This window comes from Podarcis erhardii (assembly GCF_964252035.2).
Source record: "Podarcis erhardii genome assembly, chromosome: 6".
Lineage (NCBI taxonomy): Eukaryota > Metazoa > Chordata > Lepidosauria > Squamata > Lacertidae > Podarcis > Podarcis erhardii.
In genome coordinates this window covers 57,569,477-57,593,806 of record NC_138510.1, presented here as the reverse complement: position 1 = coordinate 57,593,806, position 24,330 = coordinate 57,569,477, and the positions used below count along the sequence as shown (strand labels likewise).

Here is a 24,330-nt window from a genome sequence, read left to right as displayed (position 1 = left end):
CAAGTGAAGGTGAAATGTGTGAGATTAATGATTAACAGAGAGATGTGAACACACCCTGCAGATCTGGATGGATGCTGGATGATTAACTGTCTTGCGAAACAAATCAAAATCAGTCCTCAATAAAGCCTAGATAGAGTCTAACCACCACATAAGCATTGTGCAAGCAAATCAGGTTGAATGCTCAATAAAGAGGTTGTCTGGAGCCCAAAGTCTAAACAAACACACATACTTACACACATAGTGAACTTTTTGGTGAATTTGGGGATTTTACTACTGAGCTGAAATATAGCACAGGAGCAGCTAACATGCTGTCCTCCAGATGTTTTGGGCCACAATTCCCATAATCTGTGACCATGTGCATCAAAATTTTGAAATAGTGCACGGGTGGTATCACTGAAACTCATCAAAATGAAACTTTGCACCCACATTCTACCCTGCCCTTCAGAGATTGCAAGTGGATCTGTAGTTGCAAGCAGATATTACATTTCCTAAAGAAAATATTACAGTTAAAGGGTTAAGAAACATGAGGCGTCCCTACAACAGAAACACCCCCCTCCACCCCTCCCCATATCCTTTGGTCAATTGAGTAACAGCTGCATTTGCATTGTGCAATAACATGATCATTTGGAGAGGCCCAGGTTGGGAAGGAAGTAGCTGGCCATCCTAAATTCAAAGATTTATTGGCAAGGTTGGTTGGCACAGATTTTTATCAGGTGTTTTCCCTGCTGGTCTACAGTTAGAAACTTCTCTTTCTGGATTTGAAATGCTCCTCTTGTTCCAAGCTCTTTGCTAAGCCCCAACAGAAACAGTGCTGCTTATCCACTAGTCAAGAGATGTAAAAAGCTAAACTGTGTTTGGGAAGAAAGGAGGGGAAACACGTGTGTGTGTGTGTGTGTGTGTGTATGAATGAATGAAATTGTGCACAGGAACTTCAAATAAGGTTGTGAGCGGTAAAAAGAAAGAACTCTCCACTGTAAAATCAGATTTCCACAGTTATAGTCACATGCACATTCAACACACATTTAAACCACATGACTTTCCCCAAAGGATCCTGTAGTTCTCTTAAGGCTGCTGGGAACTGTTGCCTGGTGAAGGGGAAATTACAGTTCCCAGGATTCTATGGGGCAAGTCATGGGCTTTGAATGTGCTCTGCATGGATGGTGTAGATCTACCCATTTGTTAGACAGCCTGAACAAGCTAACGTAAGGCATGATTTGTCAACAAACACTGTTTCACAGTGTGTGCCCATGTGTGGAAGCTGAGAACCCAAATGAGAAGAGGCATCAAAGACAATATTTCTTAAAGAAAAAGTAGGGAGAGGTACATTCCAAAAATGTACTTGAGGATCCACTTCTCTTTATCCTATATTTGTACAGTGTTGTTGTGACCCGCCTTAGGCCAGACTGTAATCCAGTGGTAGGTCCCAACCCACTAACTGAAGACCAATAAAGTTGGTTAGATGGACCAACTTTATTTGTTGTTGTTTAGTCGCTTAGTCGTGTCCGACTCTTCGTGACCCCATGGACCAGAGAACGCCAGGCACTCCTGTCCCCCACTGCCTCCCGCAGTTTGGTCAGACTCATGCTGGTAACCTCGAAAACACTATCCAACCATCTCGTCCTCTGTCGCCCCTTCTCCTTGTGCCCTCCATCTTTCCCAACATCAGGGTCTTCTCCAGGGAGTCTTCTCTTCTCATGAGGTGGCCAAAGTACTGGAGCCTCAGCTTCACAATCTGTGAGCACTCAGGGCTGATTTCCTTCATGTCCATATAATTTCCTTTGTCCAAGGGATATTAGCAACCACCCAGCACCCACACACACAAAGGAACAAATCTCTCAAAGGCAAAAATATATTTTAATTTTCACAAAACATAATAATTTGATATTTTAAACCTTCATAAAGGTGGATGCATATTGCAGGCTTTGGGAATGGGGATAAATTATATATGGGATCCAGCCGTAATAGGATTTCTTTCTTAATCCAAATATACATACTGAACTGAACCAAAAAAGGGGACAGAAATGTCCAGTGTGGTAAGTCAGTCTTATTGCCATCTGATGGTTCTGAGATGCTTCAGGTTGTTCTACAAAACAAAACCACACGGGATGCTCTCCCTTCTCCCATCACTGAGTGCAGTGGTTCATTGAAATGCAGTGACACAGAAACACTGCTTGAGGGAACTTGCTTTAAAGAGTTTCACTTTCATTTGCATAGGAAAACTGTGAGAGAAGTGAAAGAAGGGGAACAAAAGCCAGCTTTTGAAAATTCCCCCAGAATCCCTGATGATCCAGAAAGTACTTGGACAAGATGAAGTATAAGACATGGGGTGGCACTTGGGGGTCTCCCCCCAACATGAGCAGACTCTCTTCAGCTGGCCTGGCCAAGCACATGAGCCAACCGCCTGCATGAAATTCATTGCACTGTTTGCTCTCTGTATATCTATGGAGATACAGATATATATAGATACATAAACACAGGGATGCATGCCGCTTTGCTGATGGAGTTCCTGAAAAACATGAGAATCAAAATTTTAATCATGTATTTGTTGCATGTTCATCCCAGCTCATTATTCATTTATTTTTATCCCACTTCGTAACGCTGGCAGCTACCTTTCAAAATGCAGTCAAGAACTTAAGCAAAGAATCAGAACTCAAGGCAGAAATGTAGTCGTTTAGATTTTATAAAGCCTGCTCTATCCAGTTATCTGGGACACGAGTGGCGCTGTGGGTTAAACCACAGAGCCTAGGACTTGCTGATCAGAAGGTTGGCGGTTCAAATCCCCACGACGGGGTGAGCTCCCGTCGCTCGGTCCCTGCTCCTGCCAACCTAGCAGTTCAAAAGCCCATCAAAGTGCAAGTAGATAAATAGGTACTGCTCCAGCGGGAAGGTAAACGGTGTTTCAGTGCGCTGCTCTGGCTCGCCAGAAGCAGCTTAGTCATGCTGGCCACATGACCCAGAAGCTGTACACCGGCTCCATAAAGCGAGATGAGCGCCGCAACCCCAGAGTCGGCCACGACAGGACCTAATGGTCAGGGGTTCCTTTACCCTTACCTTTATCCAGACATCCAAGGTGGTTAGTAACAAGGAAATCAGAAGCAAAGGACTTAAGAATCTCATTTAAAATAAAAGCTTGAATAAAAACAAGTCTTCCAAATAATCCCCAGACTCGGGCTTTTACAGGCCTTTGGAAAAAAGAAGTATTAAAAACTGGGAAAGGACTATAGCTTAGTGGTAGAGCACTTGCATGCCCAAAGGCTCAGGTTTAATTCCTGACATCTCCAGCTATATGCCAGAGAAACTCCCTTCAAAAATACTGGAGAGCTGCTGCCAATCAGTGTAGACAGCACTGAGCTAGATGGACCAAAGGTTCATTTGATTCAGGAGACCACAGCTTCTTACATTTTATGCTGCACAGCAGCCACAGAAATACCTCTTTAAGTGCTGTTGCAAGTATGGCCAGTACATAGAGACAGCCACAGAGAGGCTGTTTTCTATGCTCCCAGGACACACTCATATAGGAATAATGCTATCCCACAGTGGTTATGAACTGAAAGTACACCTGAGCTACAGGATCAGGAATGAAAACTGATGTAACTACAGCAAACATACAAGCACCATGTGTGAGTTAACTGTGCCATTCCAGAAAGCCACAAGGGATTAGGCATTACTGCTGGGGCACATATTGCTATCCCTATGCAACACTTGGTCACCTGGTGATGTATCCACTTCTGTCATTGTACCAGCACACATTCATGCACCTACATATATATTTATCTCTCAACCCAACCACTAACAGAATTGGGTCACAAATATTATTTTGTGTACAGGCTGGGGGTGCCATAGAAAAGCAGGTTGTGTAAAGAGACAGTATAACTAGGAAAGCGTTACTAGGAAAGTAATTTTCTACCATGTGATACACTTGGTTCAATCGAAGTTTATCTTCATTATTCCTCGACCTCTTGTTCTTCCTCTTCCTCCTCCTCTTCCATTTCCTCCTCCGAATGGTCCCTATTCTTCAAAGGGTCGCTGAATTCAAAGTTTCCTTCTATGTCCAACACCTGTAGATGTTTCAGCCTCTGGAATGTGCTTTCTTTTACTGCACTGAATGCAATCTTGTTAAACCTTGAAGATAAAAAGAGAGAGTTTCTGGTGTTGGAACTTAACCCCAGGGTTGCAAATAGGGCTCTCTCCAGGGGCTGGATTCAACTAAGTAGTCCCACTAGCCGGAGCCAGTGCAAGTGCTCCTGTTTGTACAATTCTCCTCACCCCCAAGTCCCCTCAATCAGCTGTGGGGACGTCAGGAGAACCACCAGGAGAACACATGCAGGAGGAGTGAGGGGGGAGGTTGTTCCATCATAATCAAACTGTTATTAACCCAAAGATCCACCAGTAGATCCCAATCCACCTTCTGGACAATCCATCTAGTCTCCTAGACAGACAAAATGAAGTATTTCCTCACATACTGCATAGCTAAATGATGGAACTCACTTTCACAAAGTTTAGTGATGGCTCCCAACTTGGTTGACTAGTCATGATTCAGAATGCATCTGGATACCAGTTGCTGCAGAACATGATTAGGGACGTGGGTGGCACTGTGGGTTAAGCCACAGAGCCTAGGGCTTGCTGATCAGAAGGTCGGCGGTTTGAATCCCTGCGATGGGGTGAGCTCCCATTGTTCGGTCCCTGCTCCTGCCAATCTAGCAGTTCGAAAGCACGTCAAAGTGCAAGTAGATAAATAGGTACCGCTTATAAAACAGAGGAGACTCTTAATGATAATTTTAGATACAACACTGAGTGGGTGGTATGCCGTTGTTCAATTTAACATGCAACAAATCCCACCAGGCCTGTCTAAACACTTTAGGTGTTCCAAAGAAGAGTTTTCTCAGCCTTGCCCTTGACTGGATGCATCTCGGTCAGGCAGGGGAACCTTTCTTCTGGACTACAAACCTGAGATAAATTCCCTTTATGTTGGGTGTGGATTCAAAGGCATCCTCTGGCACTGTGGTAATCTTGTTGTTCTGGAGGTACAGATACTCTAGAGATTCTGGCAAATCAGATGGAATAGAAGTCAACTGATTGCCAGCTATGTCTAATATCTGAAAGGAAAAACAGAGAGCACAACATTAGTTGAAAGTAATTAATGGAAATCAGTTTGCTTTGAAATGGGCTAGATTAATTATACTGTACAAAAATGTTGAGTACCTAGGCACTTGAAATTTGTGTAAGCAAGGGTACAACTGGTGGAACTCTTTATGCAGGTTCTGCCAACACGCACAGGGTCTGGAACGTAACCCCCATGCAAAACAAGCATTGTGTGTATTGTTTTGGAAAGCACAAATGAGGTAAGGTCGCCTTTAAGTGTGAACTGAAATGGATTTCTCCCCTATTCCTAGGGAAGTCTCTCATCCTAGTCAATTACCCTTCCTTTTGGCCCACCTAATGTTGGACATTTGTATTGAAATGTGGCCATAGCAACAAGTGAGCAGCGGTCCCAGCTTCCCTCCTTGGTTGCCTCTGCATCAGCTTTCTTCCTCTTGGCCCATTTCCTGTAGCTTTGTTCTGACAGCCTGGCAGGCTGAACAGTAACAGCTGCAGCTGCTGTTGAATCTGCAGCACACACAACAGGGTTTGGCATTTGATGCTCAGAATTCTGAGAATTCTCAGAATTCTGGACACGTGATTAGGACACGGGGAAGAGAATGGCCTAGTGACTTGTGACTTCAAACTATGCATTTGAAGTTTGATTGCTCCTACTGTGGACTTGGAGGGCTTTTCCCCAGGCAAAAACTTGAATATTCTCCAAACACAGATACAGTAGTACGTCAGGTTACAGACGCTTCAGGTTACAGACGCTTCAGGTTACAGACTCCACTAACCCAGAAATAGTACCTCAGGTTAAGAACTTTGCTTCAGGATGAGAACAGAAATCGTGCTCTGGTGGCGCGGCAGCAGCAGGAGGTCCCATTAGCTAAAGTGGTGCTTCAGGTTAAGAACAGTTTCAGGTTAAGAACGGACCTCCGGAACGAATTAAGTTCTTAACCCGAGGTACCACTGTACTAACCTCCTGAGTGAACTGTCTCACAGTAACCTCTCCAGCCTGGGCCAGTGAAGTCGTTCATGAAGAGCACAATTCACATACTTGCATGTAGCATTTTTACAGAGAAACAAATGTTATTGTAGAAGAAAACACTTGTTTACTTGCAAGTAAGTCTAAGTCTGCATATACACCATATATTTAAAGTCCATGACTTCCCCTAAAGAATCCTGGGAACTGTAGTTTGCTAAGGTGGGGAGGAGGGAAAGGAATTGCAGCTCTGTGAGGTGTAGAGATGGTGGCGAAATGTGCTACAAGTGGGCTGAGGACTCAACCAGCCCAGAGTTTGCTTACTTTCTATCTTTGTGAAGTGGTCTTGCTTTCAGTGACTTCCTGCAAATTGTCTCAATATCAGATGTATTTTTATTTTTAGACTATTGTTAACATTATTACATCTTTTCTTATATTTTTAGCCAGCTACCACCACCGTCAAAGTTTGATCTTAACTATCTGCTAAGTGGGTACAGCTGAAATGTGTATTCACTTTAACTTCTGCCTCATTGATTAACATCGTATGGTAATTCAACTCCAATTAACTTACATCATAGGCTATGCAAGGTTCAAGTTAATATAAAATTTATGATGAACATCAGGAATTAAATGAATATCCAATGTGTGTGTCTGTGTTTATGTATATATTAATAAGAAAAAAGGAACAGCCCATGGGGAGCTAATTCCACCTAGCAAGCTGAAATGTTTGCGCTGACATAATGATTTACACATAGAGCAATGCTGAATTCCTCCCAGGCTGGTTTTTTTCAGGACTGGTGATGTTAAATGATTGTGATCATGAAAAATCCACCCTCAGTCTGGGAAAGTGTCGAGTGAGCAGATCTTTGGGGGCTTAAATTGCTCCTGTTCTTAGAACAAGCCTCATTCTTTAAACGGTGTCATTGTCTGTCTTCTCAGAAATTTATTAAACAAACAATTCCCCCCCCCTCCAAATCCTATGGGTATAGGCAAAGCAAAGCTCTGCAAAAAGCAGTGCTCCAATTCCCCCCAATTTCCCCCAATTCCTACAGGGCCTTACTCAAAAGAAACTGAGCTAAATATTAAATTTATATAATTAAAGGATTCTGCCTTGCTGAAGAACATTCCAGACTGGAATCAGCAGACTGGAGAAGCAGCCAGAAGTTCAAGCTCTCACACAAAGATTACTCAATATATTTGGCTTTGGAGAAACAGAGCTGGAAATCACGCAAAAACATCTTTCTATGAAAAACTAGTTCAGCCAGTTTCTGGCTAAATATGCCACTTGGGCACTTTTGCTTTTTGGTCCCAACTGGAGCCAAGAAAAGCAGAGTTGTTTAAAAGGCAAAATAAATAACAATAAAACCCATGGTTGACACCTAAACCCACATTCATTAACTTACTGTTTCTCACATGCCTCATCTGGCAGGGGTGGGGGTGGGGCAGTGTAATAATCTGCATCTTCAATAACCACTAACTTTTTAATATAGATTGCAAGACCACAAAGTTGTGTGTGTGTGTGTTTTAATGAACTACAGAGCCTAGCGTGTGAGCCATTTTAACATATGCCCTCCTCTCTACCGTTTTAACCAAAGTTACAGACAATGCTTCCCCCAAAAAGCTCAGGTTCAGAATCTGGGGAGAGTTTAATGGCTGCGACGCAGCCACCAAGAATATATTTTCATATAACTCTGGTTCTCTAAACTTTATGCCAGTAGGACCTTCTCAATAGATTTTTATGGAAGAGCAACATAAGAAATCTGTGCAGATGCTGGAGTCTTCCATTGACCATCCTGTCTCAGGAAACCAGTAGGTTCTAGAACTGAGCTTAAATATCTCTGAAGACACCTTTTCCTGAGAAAACTTCTGATATTTTTCTTCTTTTCATATCTGGAAACAGCTCTACAGGCTTGTCATCTGAGTGAAAAGTAGAGATGTAAGGAGGCAGTGACTTCTGTCCCATCCTGGGTTCATTGCAGTCAGCACTGTTTCCTTTGCACTACACTTCAGCTTTCACTAAACTCTATGTTATTATTTGTCTCACTATCTGCTGTGGCCAAAACTTAGGAAATTAATTACATAATTAATTTAAATGCATTTCATTGGAAGGTAAATGACAAACACTATACAGCAAATAATGTAATTATGTACGTAACATTTGTGTACAGAAAAACCCAATGACACTGAACACTGCTCATATTCACTTACGTGATTTCTGTTTCTAACCTCAAATGAACATGCAAACTGTGGGGATTTCTGATGGAATTCTCCAACATCCCATCTGAAAACCAACTTCCAAAACATATAGCTTTTCTGCACCAATACTATGCCATCCTGGTAGAATCTCTTACATCTGTAACTAGCCCATTTGGACCAATCTTCAGATCAGAGGAGATAAATATTTCCCAGTTCCCTGCTTCCATTTCCTTGAGTTTTACACACAGTGTTCACTCTGATCCAGAGATTCACAATCTTAGCTGAAAACTGTGTACTTCTGCAAATGAAGTCCATTACCTCAAACCAATTTCAAATTTAAATTATTACACTTGAAAACTCATTTGCATGTACTGTTAATCATATAATTGCTAGTCTCATAAAACAAACTGGAGGCCTTGAAAATCTCTCTTTGAAATGCTATTGTACAACACCAACTGTTTGTCTCTTTATAATTCTTGCCACCCATTTTTTTTGCTTCTCAACACACCTATGCCCCCCCCTTTTCCTTTATGTACTGCCCTTAGATCTTGCCCCAAGCTTCCATATTCTGTGGTGAAATAACACAACATTCTACTTCCTTTTCTTTTCATACTAAGTATACTTGCATAATTCCTTCTGTTTGCAAAATCTATTTCAATTACGGAAGCTGGATTTCTTTGCTGATGTAATGACTTTTTTCTGTGTTTATGTCTAAATGAAAGAGTCGCACAATATCAGTGATATGCTTGTACCTTGAGACTGGTGAGATCCTGCCACGACCCACTGTATATTGAACCGACTTTCAATTTGTTGTTGCTCAAATACAGCTCCTGCAGCTTTGACATCCCAGATAACGTGCGCCTGGGAATAGAGCTGATCTCGTTCACTTTCAGTTTCAGGCTTAGCAGGTTCTTCGGGAAGCCGTAAGGCATGGTATGGAGATTATTGCCTGAAAGATCCAAAGATTTCAGTAGCCTCAGCTTACGGAAAGCCTCTCGATGAATTTGTGAGCTGGTGATCTTATTGTAACTAAGGTTTAGCTCCTCCATAAAATAAGTGGTAGCAAAATCATTTCTGTTAATTTCCGATATCTGGTTGTGAAGAATCATAAGAGTTTTAACCCGTCTGGGCAGCCCACTGGGGATCTTTTCCAGCTGGTTGTTGTACAAGTGGACTGTGTGTAACTTCTTCAGGCCATGGAAAGCCTGAGGGTGGATCCCCCGGGCCTTCAACTTGTTATTGTGAAGCAGAAGGTATTCCAGGTTCTTGATCTGGGTCAAGACATCCCTGCCTATTGACTTAATTGCATTCTTCTCTAGGTGGAGAAGGACGATGTTTCGAGGTAAGCCACTTGGGATCTGGGAAAGGTTATTGCTGGACAAATCCAGGTACTCAAGGCTCGAAAGTTTCCTTGGAAGAAAAAGGGGTGAAATGAATGTTCTTAGTTAAACATTTTTTTAAAAAATGAATTGAAATCTATAAAGTGGGGTGAGAAACTTGTGCCCTTCCAGCTGTTGCTGGGCTCCATCTCTCACCATCCTTGACCTTTTAGTTTTAGGCAAGCTTGCTGGGGTTGATGTAAGATGGGGTCTAACAATATCAGAAGCAAGATTAGCCAATTGTTGGGTTCCATCAGCCCCAGATAGCATGGCCAACAGTCGGGAATGATGGGCGTTGTAATCCAACAACATCTGGAGAATATCACTTTGGCTACTCCTGATCTGGGGTACAAACATGATCCCTACCCTTTGTATAAATCTATTGAGCCTCTTGCTCTATATTTCCTACCCACTGAGCTTGCAAATCATTGTCGCACCAAGGATCCTACCTTACATCGCTGCTTAAATTTGTCACACCCATTACTGTTCCAATACTGGAAGTGAGACAGCTATGAAAAAAATCTTCAAGCAGCTAGAACATGGAGAGGGGGAGGCAAGGGGGGGAGGTGAGTTTTGCTCATATCTTCCACATGTTCCATTTAATGATAAAACTAGACCCACTTCCACTTTATAGCCTAACCTAACAACTTAGTAGCTTTTCATTTGAACTTAAGTGTTCTGCAAAAACATTTATGCTCCCTCCTCTAACTACTCTCATGATCTAATGAAGAAGAAGAAGAAGAAGAAGAGTTTGGATTTGATATCCCGCCTTTCACTCCCTTTAAGGAGTCTCAAAGCGGCTAACATTCTCCTTTCCCTTCCTCCCCCACAACAAACACTCTGTGAGGTGAGTGGGGCTGAGAGACTTCACAGAAGTGTGACTGGCCCAAGGTCACCCAGCAGCTGCATGTGGAGGAGCGGAGACGCGAACCCGGTTCCCCAGATTAGGAGACTACCGCCCTTAACCACTACACCACACTGGCTCCATAGTCATTAAGCCATAGTTTCCCTTTATATCCCAGTCAGGAAACTGTGATTTAATCGTCAACTCTAAACTAGGAAACAAAATCAGAGTTTGATTCTGGGTGCTTGGAAGCATAGAGTGTGGGATTATTTTCCAAGCTTTGCATTGGCTCAGAAAATGAACAGTTGTTTTCAGAGATAACTTAATCGATTTCTGAGTCAATTCAATTGCGGTGTCTAACAAAAATAGAGGGAAAGTTATTCTCATATGCAGCCCTGTTTTGGGTATTTTAAAAAAAGTGTCAGTGATCATATATTGATAATAACGTTGTGCATGCCAGCACAAAATGGATGCCTTGGGCAGCAAAGAAAGAAGAGGTGGCAGTACTCCATAATATCACAAAAAAACACAGCTTATAGGAGATTGGATGTGTTGTAATTGTTCTTAATGTGTTGACAAATTATTAACAAAGTAGAATAGCTGTAAGGCAACATGTGGCTGACATCCACTAAAGAAAATCAACAGGCTCACCAAAAGGTTTCATTGTCCATGCCCTCATTTGTCAGTTTGTTGTTCTGCAAATACAGCTCTCGAAGTCCTGAAAGCTCACTAAACGCTCCTTTAGGAATCTTCTCCAATTTGTTGTTCTGCCATAAGAAACACAGGAAGTAGATTATGAGTTTGTTCATCCTAACATCATAGTCCTCAAAGTACAGGGTGGGCATCTCTGAGGTGGTACAGTGATATTAGAGTTGCCAAAAACAGTTTTCTGCAGCTAACAAATGCCTGGATAAATAGAAATGTTTTCAAATTCCTTCTGAAAATTAATAATGATGGAGACAGATGCACCTCACTAGGGAGGGCATTCCACAACCGGGGAACCACCACTGAAAAGGCCCTGTTACAGGTCAGCGTCAACTGGGCAGCCTCTAGTGGTGGTACTACCAGCAAGGCCTTCTCTGCCAGTTGTAGGGTCTGAGGTGGTTGGTATTGGGAAAGGTGCTATTTTAGCTACTTGGGTCCCAAGCAATTTGTGGAAGTTGATGATGATGATGATGAAGATTTATATGCTAGTACTGACCCCTTGAATTTGGCCAGTACAGTGCTTTCAGGACCTGTGTCACATGGTCCCATTGAAGTACCCCACTTTCCAGCATAGCAACTGCATTCTACGCTAGCTGACAGCTACTAGCTGCAGCCTCTAGACAGCCTTCAAGGGTAGCCCCATGTAAAGTGCATAAAGTAGTCAAAGCAGGTCACTAGATTGTGCACAGCTGAGGCCAGGCTATGCCAGTCCAGGAATGGCTATAGCCGGCAAACAAGCCTACACTGGGCATAAGCACTCCTAGCCACAGAATACCTCAGATACTCTTGGGCAGAGAGCACAACCCACAAACATGATAGACAGAAAAACAGACCGACAGCTAGATAGACATGTGATGATTTCAAAGGAATCAGATTTACAAAGTGTGAGTTCCTGCTATGTAAAGAAACACAATCCCATCCCCAAGGAGAAGAACTACTGTAATAGAATTGTCATTTTACCTTTAGATGTAGTTTATACAGTGCTGATGGTAAATTCTTTGGAACGTATTTTAAGAAATTGCTGGACATGATCAAGACCTCCACATTATCAGAACCATTGAACATGCTTTCTGGTAACCCAGCATCTTCCAGTTTATTGTTGTGAAGGTACACTGACCTACCGGAAAGGGAAATAGACTAAGTTGGGAATAAGTACAGATATAGCTACTTGGTTTTGTTTCATAAAATTTTCTGAAAATGACCTCTAAAAACTGTTGATCAGGAGCTCCTCCTCACCTTGTTGAGCCTTGCGATCAATTGTGAGGGTGCAGATGGGAAACCTAGGGGGGCTGGGCTGAGCCCCCAGGTCATGTTTCCTGCCCTTGCCTTAAATACAGGCTGATGACTGCTACCTATTGACATCCTTTTGGATGTGGGGCTACTAACCCGCCCTGGTTGCTGGAGTACTGAGAGCCCTGAGGCCTCCTAAGGAGCCACTCGTTGCTTTTCATTATGATCCACTAGTTTTATTCCTTCAGATCCTGAACCTTAAAGACTACATAAGACTGAACCTCTGAAACTCACCTAGTTTTTTTATTCCTGCCGCAGTCCCAATAGAAAGCTTTACCCGCCCCCCCACCAAACTCCCTAAACAGAAGGTAACCTCAACTATAAATTGTGGAGGAGAATTCTGTATCAGAGTTCATTACTAGATAGAGAAAATGTGGTCCTCCAAATGTTGTTGTACCCATCAGCCTCAGCCAGCATGGCCAATGATCAGGCATGATGTGTGCTACAGTCCAGCAAATGCTGGGCCGCATACCTGATCTATGTAGTCTTCCTTATTCTTGTTTATGAAGTATTCGCTAGCAAATCTTTGAGGGGTGATGTTGGGAACCTCTACTCCTGAACAAACCGACCACAAAACCAATGAGCTGAATTTCTGTTACAGTATTCTGAGACACTTTCCAGCACAATTGCTATTTGCATGCAAACGACATCCAGCAGAAGCCACCAGAATTAATTTGTCTTCAAAGATAAACAATTCTCTTCCTCCGGCTACAATTTGTAGGCCGCAAGTGGTTTTTACTAAACAATTGCTTCCCCCATCTGCCACAGAAGCAGTGTGACATTCTTCCTCTTACAGTTGCCTCTTAACCCCTCTGTTTACCTCAGGTTTGGCTTCTGTCCGAATGTGAGCTCATAAATCTTAGTGAGATTATTGGCTGCAAAATCAGCACTGATCAAGGTCCTCGGGAGGCATTTCGGAGCCGCCGTGAGCTGGAAAACAAAATATGGTGCCAGAAGTGGATATTGTGGTCTGAGACACAAGGCTTCAAACCGCCACCATTGCCAGTTTTGCAACAAAAGATTATCAGGCTATTTGTTTCAATGAGGAAACCTAACAAGGTCAAGCTCCGAAAAGTGGAGCTCCCTCACAGCAGTGAGGATTTCTGTCTTCCTCACAAATATAAGTAAACACTGTAGGAAACAGTTAATTTTTTGTTTCAGCATCCCTGGAAGGAGTTTTGTTTGTATTGAGACATATTTTGTTTTGTTAATATTGGGGGGAAATAGTGGATTCAGGGAGTAAATAAATGTTATGCTACGTTTATAATCCTTTCAAGAAATAGTTCAGTGACCTTTCCTGGAAAAATCTCATGAGAAAACAAGAGTATATGACAGGCTCCCCCTCTGAGTTTTCATCAAATTTCTGAAGGGTACTTCTTCTCACGCTATCTTTGAAAGACACGGGTTTTACTTTGTGAGCTGTAACCTTGTCTGCAGGCATGTTGGATTGTAATGGACAAACTATGAATATATTATTCAATATTTATTTAGTGTCTGTTGGAAGCTGAGCATTGTACAGAACAGAGGAAAAACATTGTGAAAGAAATAAAATTATTCAGAGAGAATATGCTTTTAATACAAATTTGCTTGCGGAAAATTTAAATGTGTGCTCTTCTAATGTGGTTTATTTTCAAAATTCCTACTTATGAATCCTGTTAGTTTTAAGATTTTAGTACCATACTGCATTTGACAAGGTGATTACGTAATAACATTGCCAATAACACAAGGCTGGGGAACTGGATCTGAATCGCTTTAAGTTTTAACATATATTATCAACAGGAAAGACCCAATAAAAATAAATAAATTAACAATGAGTTGGGAAATTAAATTCTGGAGATTCAAATTGCAAATGTGTGTACAATATTCCCACTATTTTTTTTTTGCGTTCAGCTTATGTAACTTTTAATGTTTTGCTTTCACAGCCAAAACGGTACTACCAAAAAAAAAATGTATCAACAGGCTCAGTGAAGCTCCAAGGTTTACAGAAGTACAAAAGCAATTTCAAAGGGGGGGACCCCTGAGGTGAGGGTGATTCACCCCAAACAGTCCAATGAAGACTGAATATGCTCAGTTTCCACAGAATGCTGGTTGACATTTTGGGACAGAAATGGAATCCAGGAGAAGGGCATGGCAGGCTGCCTGGCATCCCAACCAGAAACACTCCACACTGCAACATTTTGTTGCAGGTCCCACTTCTAATACTGTTTCAGAAGTTACATTTTCTCAGATGAATTTTAGATTTCCTGCTACAGAGATTTTTATTTCCATTTGGCATAGGTATATATATTATCGTCAAGCCTTATATGTGGTCTTCTAGTCAAAGTTGCCAAGCACATAACAGTACATGATCCTCATGAAAGCACCCTGTCTCCAGCATATCCATGCCCTCATGCTAAGTATGGGCCCTTGGCTTTACTGCACTGTTTACTTCAGTGTCCTGGTTCTCAGTATGTTCACCGTGGTTCTGAATATGTAAAGCTACCAAGCTATGTTTGCATGTGTATACCATCTTCAAAGTGTTGCTTCTATTATTCAGATACAATTTTCTTCTGCAGCAGGAACAGGGAGGTTAATGGCCATTTTATCACATAGAGCTGGGAGGGGGGTGGAATTGGACAGAAACGTTCTGGAATATTAGTCACAGCCTGGCTCGTGTTCTTCTTTTATGCAGCTGTTCACTGCCAAAACTGTTACATGGAAAATTGCTGTAAATGGGAGGAAAGGACATGATGTTACTGGAGAAGCAGTTTGATACTGCACCTAACCCACAACAGGGTAAACTCATTTGAAAGAGTTGGTGGAGTCAGTGCAGTTTCCTTTGATACGATGACCACTTAGATTGTCAATGATCAGCTACTGCTACACCAACACAGTCGGTGCTGTGGAAAAAGGAAGTTTCAATGGCCACAGCTATGGAACACCATGAAACTGTTTACTGCTGTCTGTCTGTAGCACATCACGGTCCCTACTGCATCTTTAAAGTTCTAACACTCTAAGCCAAAAGAATACAGTTGAAAAGCAAGCCACTGTCAAACTACTCTTTAGTTACGAAGAAAGGGATTATTCAGTCTCTTTCAACTCATGTCCGTTTCACAGGTGCTTTTTCACAAGTCCGTTCTGTCTTGTTTCTGAATTCATCTGCATTTCTAACTTTAAAACGTGCGCATTTAAATAAGTATTTTTCAACATATTTTCTCACAAAATATTCATTTCCAAATGTATTTTGTTCTGAAATGGGCATTTCATAAGTTTTATATGTTTTTCGAGCCAAGAATTGCATTGCGACATAGATCCACACATTCGTCTCTCTGGGATCAGTCAGTTCATGCAAATAATGAATTCCTCAAGCAATACTAAATGAAAAAACTAGGTGAAGTGTTTATCTCAACCAAGGGTGGGGAACCTCCAGCTCAGGGGCCAAATGTGACCCTCTGGGCCTCTCTGTCCAGACCCCATGCCATACCCCTCATTGATTTTGCTCCACCCACTCCTTGTGTGCTCTTGCCTGCCCAGATTGTGGCCTTGAAATGTCATCACTCTTCTTATTTGCCTGGGTGGAGATGGGGGTGTGTGGGTGTAAAATCCTGTGAATACAGTATAAGTGCAAAAGAAATATTTGTTGCTCCCACCATGGTTCCCCATGAGGGAATGTGGCTCTTGGCTGAAAAGGGTTCCTGGTCCCCAGTCCATACACACATAACCAACAACAGCTCTTGTAAGACCACATTTGCTTACCTGATTATTGGCAAGATACAGGTAATTCAAGTTCTCCAGCTGGTCAAACATTTCTTCTGGAAGTCCTTCAGATAGGAATATTTTGACAATTAGTACACCTATGAGCAACTAAAGGATTTTAATCTATGATCATCATTCTTTCCCTTTAAAAAATGACTAGAATTATCAGATTCGTATTTAATTTTTATCTTTACGTAAGTTGGAACCCAAAGAGATACTTTAGCCACACCCAAGGGTTTCACCATTTCCAGTGAGAATTTCTTTCGTGTTTTGAACAGCAGGTCATTCCAGATTACAATTTGCTTTTGAAAGTCCCCTCAGTTTCAAATGTAGCTTCCTATGCAGCTCCCCCCACCCCCGCCCCTAATATAAGCCCAAAGCCCTCTTTGACACATAGAACTACCTGTGAGCATGCTTGCATCCCAAAATAAAAACAAGTCGTTCCAAATATGTGGATTAGACTTAGCCTTTAAGGGTCTGCAGAGTAGGCTGTTGTAGGTTAACATTTGTACTTGTGTCCATAATCAGGGTACTATTTTCTTTTTGTGGTGAAGCATTTTCAATGGATCTCTAAAGACCGACATGTACATGAAGCCCATGCTATCTGGCAATGCCTGCCCTCAGACAACCAAAGGTCTCCTATTCTCTTAAATGTGGTCTCCGGTAAAAGGCTTTTACTGAGAGCGTAGACCTGAAGTTTCTCCACCAACTGAATTTTTGGAATGTTGCTTCCTTCACGTAGAAGGAAGCAACAAGGTGCTTCCAAACATATGCTTGGACTATTACCGGTAATTGGTTTTCAGTCCCAGACTTGAACACACATAAGCACACACCTGGATTCTCCTCAAGATTTCTTAATTGCAGCAGCATAATTTGGGAAGGGGTGCGGTTAGAGTTAAGCTATAGTGTGGATGTGACCTCTGAAAAGTATGTCAATCTGCTTCAAATCATCCAGAGACAAAGGCAACACAAAGTGTTCCACCAGCATCCCTCTCTGCTCCTTTCCTGGCTTCCTTGTTAATTGTTTTGCCACCACTAATGAGCTGGCACCAGTGGCCATGCTATTGCCTCTGGCTCTTCCTCCCCTCGGCCTCACTCTGAAGGGCCCAGATTTCCTGCGCCATCAGAACTTTGGATAGAGATTTCTCCATCTTGCCCAGAACACCTTCTCTGAATAATCCCCTTCCTCAGAGTAAGACAAACAGGAGAGGGAGCAGAGGTATGGCCAATGCTGCCACTGCTAAATTAGTAGCAGCAAAGCAGTTAATGAGGGGAAGAGGTGAGCAAGTGGGGGCCATGGTGGTGGCAGAGAGGGGGAAAGCAGGGAATAGCTCTGCAGAACTACTTATATAAAATGTGAGTAGCTGTGTGGGCAGGCAGTAGCTGTCTGGCAAGGCCAGTGGGTGAGGGGGAGGGAGGCTGGGAATGCAAATTCACACACACACAACCATTGCCTGAGGCAAGTGCCTCATTTTGTCTCAATGAGATCTTACCAGAAGTTCCCAAACCACCTTCTGCCTGCCTTAAACAACTCCACAGTCCCTGCACGTGCTCTCTCTCTCTCTCCCCACTTCAAACCCCTCCTCAAAACCCACTTCTTCTATGTGACCCACATCCCTTCAATCTTCATCCCCTGCTATAGGTAGAGGTAAAAGCAAAGAACCCCTGGACAGTTAAGTCCAGTCAAATTTGACTATGGGGTGAGGCACTCATCTCCACTTTCAGGCCAGGGGAGCCGGCGTTTGTCCACAGATAGCTTTCCAGGTCATGTGGCCAGCATAACTAAATCGCTTCTGGTGCAATGGGTCACCGTGATGAGTGTCAGAGCGCATTGAAATGCCGTTTACCTTCCTGCCACAGCAGCACCTATTTATCTTCTCGCACTGGTATGCTTTCAAACTGCTAGGTTGGCAGGAGCAGGGACAGAGTAATGGGAGCTCACTACGTTGCAGGGATTCGAACTGCTGACCTTACAATCAGCAAGAGGCTTGGTGGTTTACACCACAGCACCACCTGTGTTCCTCCCCAGCTATAACTGAGTTCTGAATATGCACAAAAGTGTTTGCCTTCATTCTATCTTTCCCACCCTCTTCTCTCTGTATATCTGTATGTACGTAGCTCTTTTACATATCATGCATGTGCATAGCACCAAACTTATAAAGTTCCGGAAATTAGGGCTTCACAATACTATCAAGAGTTACTTTAAGCCAAGGAAAGAGGGGATCAAATTGCATTTCACTCCTCCTAGTGGGTGATATGCAGTGTTAGTCATTGGTAAGCATCAACATTCCTCCTAGTCCAATGAAAGACAGTGAATCAGGAGTTAAGAGGCCAGTCTAGATTTTTGCAGCTTACCTTTGGAAGTGAGTCTATTATTTTGCAAGTTGAGTGTTTCTAGCCTGTAAAGACGTGCCAGCTCCTCTGGAAAGATTTCTTCTATCTGATTGTTCTGAAAGAAGTGAAAAGATTTATCAGTACCTCGAGGCACATGGGAACATTTCCCATTGAAACGAAAGGGCGCTTCCGAGAATCTTCACCTGGATTTGAATGGCAGGGTCGCTTCTCTCTAAAATGGACTGGTGGGATGGAGCTGTTCAGCCTTCTGTCCTGCTGATGCAGCTGCTTTGGAGCACAAGCTTTTGCTTGTGCTGCAGCAAACACACAGAGAGAGAGCACAAGACAGAACCAGGCAAATCATATGGGCCAGAATCAAAGAGTTGCTTTAGAGGCACCCAAGAACTTGGATGTGCCCTCGCAGAATTTTTAAAAAATGAGTATTTTCTTTTTGAAGTGCAAACACCCATGTCCTATTTCAAACTACTTTGAAAACCCCCTTCAGCTCAAAAAGAGGATTGCGGGTGGCTATTATGTAAGCCCAAGCATTCCTTAAGCATGCAGACAAGTTGTGCAGTTCTTTGGATGCAGGCCATAGTGGATGTGGAAGATTACTGAATTTTACAACGTATGTTTGTGCAGAATTTTGCATCCTGACTGATAATATAGCTCAGTGTCTGGGGGCACTTCCAGACTGAATCCTGCAGCCTGACAACAGCAACACTCACATGACGTTAAATTGAGGATGTGGAGGACTTGCACAGCAACCCCGTCTCCCCAAAAGATTGGACTTTTTGCGATAAGAAAAGTGATGGGGAAATACACTGGGAAAGGTATGATAACACTTGCTTTGATGCTACATTATCTAACCTGCAAATAAGTCAGAATGAATGTTCATTAAATAGCTGTCATCTCGTCTCCCTGCAAACAAACCGGGATGAATGTGCAGTAAACAGGCTATTTGGAAACACCCTGTATGACTAGTACAATAAGCTAAGAATGCCTTAGCTCATACTGCACTCTTCCATAAATAGGCCACAAATCAATATTTTCATAATACCTTTTCTTTTAGCCAGACTCGATACCTTTGCTTTAGGCCCTGTATTGTACAAACATCATTACAAACAGCTACAAGAAAACTGTGGGCCCGATCCCACAAACAGTTTGCAGTCCATGTTTAGTTTTACAGTACCTGTAAGGAAAGGTGGCTTGTCAATTCTGGTACATCTATGGGAAATTCTTTCAGTGAAAACCCTCCACAATCCACAATTCCTTCTGGATTGCAAGTGCATTTTTTAGGACAATCTGGAGCCAAAGAATTACGTTCTGAGTCGATTAGTTCCGATGAATCTTCTGGGAACTCATTGCTGTCTGCATTCTTCCGAGCTTGAATCCTGCTGGAGCTAAGTGCCAGGAGCCATAGCACAGGGAACAGGGACCCGAACTTTAAGTACATTTCCACTGAAATCAAGGAAACATCAGTGAGTTGGGGATCAGTTAATAGCAGCTCTTTTTAAAGGTAGGCTTGAACCTCTACAATGGCACAAAGGAATATGGACATCTGAAAATTCATTTACTACCAGACCCTGAAGATTAAATGCTTGGAAGTGTGGCTTAATTGCTACGTCACTGGTAAGGGACCTCCAGCCCATTGGCTCCATCATGCCTGGGGGTCGGTGGGTTCTGATTTGGCCTGTGAGGCCATTTCACCAAGCCATGTCCACCCACCCCTACCCCATCTATGACAACATACAACTGCACCTGCAAAGAAACAGTCAGAAGTCTTAAAATGCACTTCTGATTGTCCCTTGGCAAGTGGAGCTTGTATTTAATGCTTTTGAAATTTGACACCAAATGCAAGCCCCACTGGGATTCTTTCCACTGAGGAGCTACCAAACCATGGCGACACTCTGGAGCTTAGGAGTTTTGGAATGGGAAATCTAGTCTAGCTGATCCCAGCAGGACTTCAAGCTTTGCTTGGATCTCCTTTCTCAGTTCAGCTTTGCAGATGCCATCAGAAGTTGGGGACCTCAGGGCTGGGGTGAAAAGATTCCACAACCTGGTGCTAAGTCACAGGTCGACATAGGACGATTGCAAAAGAAGAAGATGCTTAGCTTTCTCCCTTTCCCAAGTGGGGTCACCAGAAAGAAAACAAAAAAGCTTCTTTACCTTAGCAGCTGTGCAAAAGATGAAATGTTGACAGCTGCAGTTTTTCTTATAGCTGCAGCACTAGGATTTGACAAGTGACACCCTCCTCATTTGAAGCTCAGTATGTCCAAGACTGAAATTCTCACATTTCTTCCCATTTTCTCTTCTCCTTGTATTCTTTCCTTATCGATTGACAGTGTTGCCATTCAACCTGTTGAACAGGCCTGTTGCCTTTGTTCTCCATACTCAAGCCCCAGACACGGCGTGTTGCAGCAACAGACTTTGGTCTTTCAAATTTCAGCAATACTCTGTGTAAGGCCAAAATTCGGAACGCACCCCCTTACCTTCCGTTCTGCTCAATCCACATCATAGCAACACCCTGCAGCGCCCCCTAGGCTCAGAGCCCAGTGTGGCAGAACCAGTCACGCTGCCCTAAACTCGCTTTTGTTGTGTTGCATCACCTGTTGCAGCACTGCATCCTATCTGTTCCTTTGCAATCACTCTGATCTGCATCTTTCATGACTAGGCTACTGCATTCTTATATTTGGTCTTGCATTGCCTCACCTTGCTCCCTTCACCTGTATCCTGCACTTCGTTCCCAAAATCATACACCTCTCATTACTCTGGCCACGTGTCCCCAACTCCTTAAATCGTTACACTAACATCCTGTCTGTTCCCAGATCCAGCACAAACTCCTTGCCCTTGCCACTGCATTATCTTTCTTTTTCACTGACATTCCTAATATATCCCTGCTGCCTGCGAGCTTTGCTCCTCCAGTTCCAACACCTGGGTGGTGCCGCCTCTTCCAATTCTTCCTTGAAACCCACCTCTTCTGTAAGTCCTTTCATACAACCTTCTGATTCTCATGGCTTGCTGTAACTCAGCTTGTAACTTTATCTAACCATGTGCAACAGATGGCCATCTGTCACATATGCTTTAATTGAGATTCCTGCATTGCAGGGGGTTGGACTAGAGGACCCTCAGGATACCTTCCAATTCTGTGATTCTACGCCACCAAAACAATTGCATGTTACTTCCCTGTTTATTGTTTTCTCCATTTTCAGAGAGAGAGAGAAAGGCTTTTGCCCATAACAACTCAGTAAGCATGTGACAGAGCAAATAGTTAAACCATTGTCTGCAGAATATCCCCAGAGAGGAGGATTTTGTTCTGGCTAAGTTTCACGAACCAGATCCAAGCTGTTTGTTGTCCACAATCTAGTTTCTATCATCAAACCTTAAATGACTTCCTTTTCTGGGACTGCAACACCCACTACTGCGTATCTTCCTGACATACTGTGTATGCTGCAACAAATTTGTAAATTTCTGAATGTGTCAGATGAGTATTTGATGGCAATTGCACTCACTTTAAAGTGGGAGCATCTCATTTGACCACAGGTGTGCTTTATTGGAGTATAAAGTCATACAAAGATTATTCAATTTTCCTTCTGGCAGAGTTTTGCCTGGTCCACACCACTATGAAGCTAGAAGGAACCCATGCCACTGACATCAATCTGTCTTGAGCTTTTGTAGCAGTCACTACCAAAGAAAGACACTTGGGATAAAAAAACATCTGCTGGCAAGACTGACAAACCCGGCAAGCTATTCTGATTTCTTTTGCAGTTTGAAGAAAGCCTTAAGATGGGTTTCCTCCCTCCTCTTTAAATTGTTACATAAACTTATCCTAGGTTTGTTGTCTCACTTTGGTTTTGTCTCTGAAGAGAGTCCACCAAAGTTTGGCTCAAATCCTGCGCCTGTCTCAGCAAAGTACAGCAAGCGAAATGTATAAAGTTTCTTCTGCTTAAGAAGCCAAAACATACTGGTTTTGTTTTGAGGTCCAGAATAGCATCTCTGCCTCCCAAAGCCCTATATCTGCAGCACCGGTGGTGAATTCTGTGCCCAGCAGCGCTTGGAAGGTTCAGGGGTTGTTTTCCAGAAAAAGCAATTAGACATGCACAGTGCCTGTGGCTCTCTTGCTCTAAGGTGCTGTTACACTCTCCAATTAGCAGGTTATGCATGTTTAGGTGTGCATAATGAGTTTTCAAGCAGCCGCGGCAAAAACAAAAAATCGAGGAAGCTGTTCTCTGCCCTCCAAGTTGTCATGCTATTGTCAGAGAGTAAAAAGTGCAGAAAACAAAAACTCACCTCTGTTTAGCTGGTAGTGATGAGTGTCTGGAGAAAAGCGTTTCTCTTGTTGCCCCCCCAAAGGCTCCGCTTGCTCATGCCATGTCAATTACACACTCGAAGCGCCGAACACTTTCCCCCTTTCCCAAGTCAGATCCTTTCCAGATGTGATCAGCAGAACTAGAAAGGGAGAGGGGGGGAGAGAGAGGAATAGGCAACTCTCTCTCCCAAAGAGAATTTCCTGTCCTTTCCTATGCAGAGAGGAATTTTCCAAAGTCACCATATGGGAAAATGTAAGAGAAGAGAGTGGAAGAGGGGGCAGGAGGCAGAAGAGGAGGGAGAAATTAATAGCTGTATGTATTCAGTGGCTTGGACAAAGATTAAACTTCCAGTCACTTTTTATCAGCACAACTCGTAGGAATAACAAGGAAAAGGAGAGGGAGCAGAAATCTATACATGAGGCGGACAGAGCAAAGGGTTTCAAAGAGTCTGCGTTTTCTCGACAGTCCTGCCTCCTGAACTGTTTGACATTTTTGCCTGACAAATTCTGGATTCTACATTTTGGTGGCTACCCAACTTGGGTTGCCTGAATAAAGTAATATTCTTGCTATTTTTTAAGGTGTCACAATATTTTCTCTTTGTTTTGGAATTTTAAAAAGGGAATAGATGTCATTCATTCATTCCTCCTATCCCTTTCCTTTAGGTTTTCGGTATACTGACAGGTCTTTATTATATGAGACTTCAGGCAACTTGGGATTCCCCTCAGTGAGACATTTCCCTCCTATCCTGTTTTTGCCACTTTTTCTTTGGGATACCATAATCAGCAGCAAGCACTATCTCCATATTGTCATTTTTTCCATGGGAGAGCTACGTTTTCTCTGTAAGGTAACATGATTTGTGAGCCACAGTCACAGCGGCACTTCCAGAGACCATGCAAATTTAAATGGGAAAGAAATTTCTTTCACAGAAACAGCATGCATTAAAAGACACCATGCACTACAAATAATTTCCCCTCTTGTAACCTTAACATACCTGTGAGAAGTCTTCAGGAAACCACTCCCCTTTGGGTTCTTGCTGGGCATCAAAAATTCCTCAGTCTTCCTTTCCCAATTCACATGAGCATTTGCTCAGACTAAAGTCTTATTGTTTCCTCTCCCTCCACCTCCCCCCCCCCCCGAATCTTGGCTTACTTTAACTGGAATGGATCCACCTCTGGACCATTAAACTATTCCCAAAAGCTGGTGTGAGGGAAGTGCATATTTGTCTAAAGCAAACTGGCTGCTTGATGCAAAATGACTCAGATCTAAGGTTTATTCTGAACTCTATGACCTCAGGACCACACATGCAACAGTATCAGAAAACACACACACACACACACACACACACACACACACACACAGTGTGTATGGTGAGTTTGGAGGGCAAGGAGGCCTTAAATCAGTGATGGACAAACTTGGCCCTCCAAGCTGTTTTGGGACTACAACTCCCATCATCCCTAGCTAAAAGGACCAGTG

The 24,330-nt window shown here is 42.9% G+C and overlaps 1 protein-coding gene across 4 annotated transcripts; it reads right to left on the bottom strand.

Moving 5' to 3' along the window:
- Positions 1-1,835: 1,835 nt before the first annotated feature.
- PODN (podocan) lies at positions 1,836-23,993 on the bottom strand. Of its 4 annotated transcripts, none has more exons than XM_081866897.1 (12): positions 23,849-23,991; positions 22,838-22,996; positions 19,740-20,008; positions 18,569-18,662; positions 16,214-16,278; positions 13,299-13,408; positions 12,149-12,305; positions 11,135-11,250; positions 9,013-9,670; positions 4,948-5,096; positions 3,908-4,122; positions 1,836-2,506 (listed from the first exon to the last, which is right to left on the bottom strand). In XM_081866897.1, exons 3-11 carry the CDS (start codon positions 20,001-20,003, stop codon positions 3,945-3,947), a joined length of 1,791 nt encoding a protein of 596 aa, XP_081723023.1. In that variant the 5' UTR covers positions 20,004-20,008; positions 22,838-22,996; positions 23,849-23,991; the 3' UTR covers positions 1,836-2,506; positions 3,908-3,944. The 4 variants fall into 4 exon arrangements, with proteins under 4 accessions (XP_081723023.1, XP_081723024.1, XP_081723025.1 ...); XM_081866898.1 differs by having other exon boundaries at positions 22,838-23,067; positions 23,849-23,932; XM_081866899.1 differs by lacking the exon at positions 22,838-22,996 and having other exon boundaries at positions 23,849-23,930.
- Between the last annotated feature and the right edge of the window lie 337 nt (positions 23,994-24,330).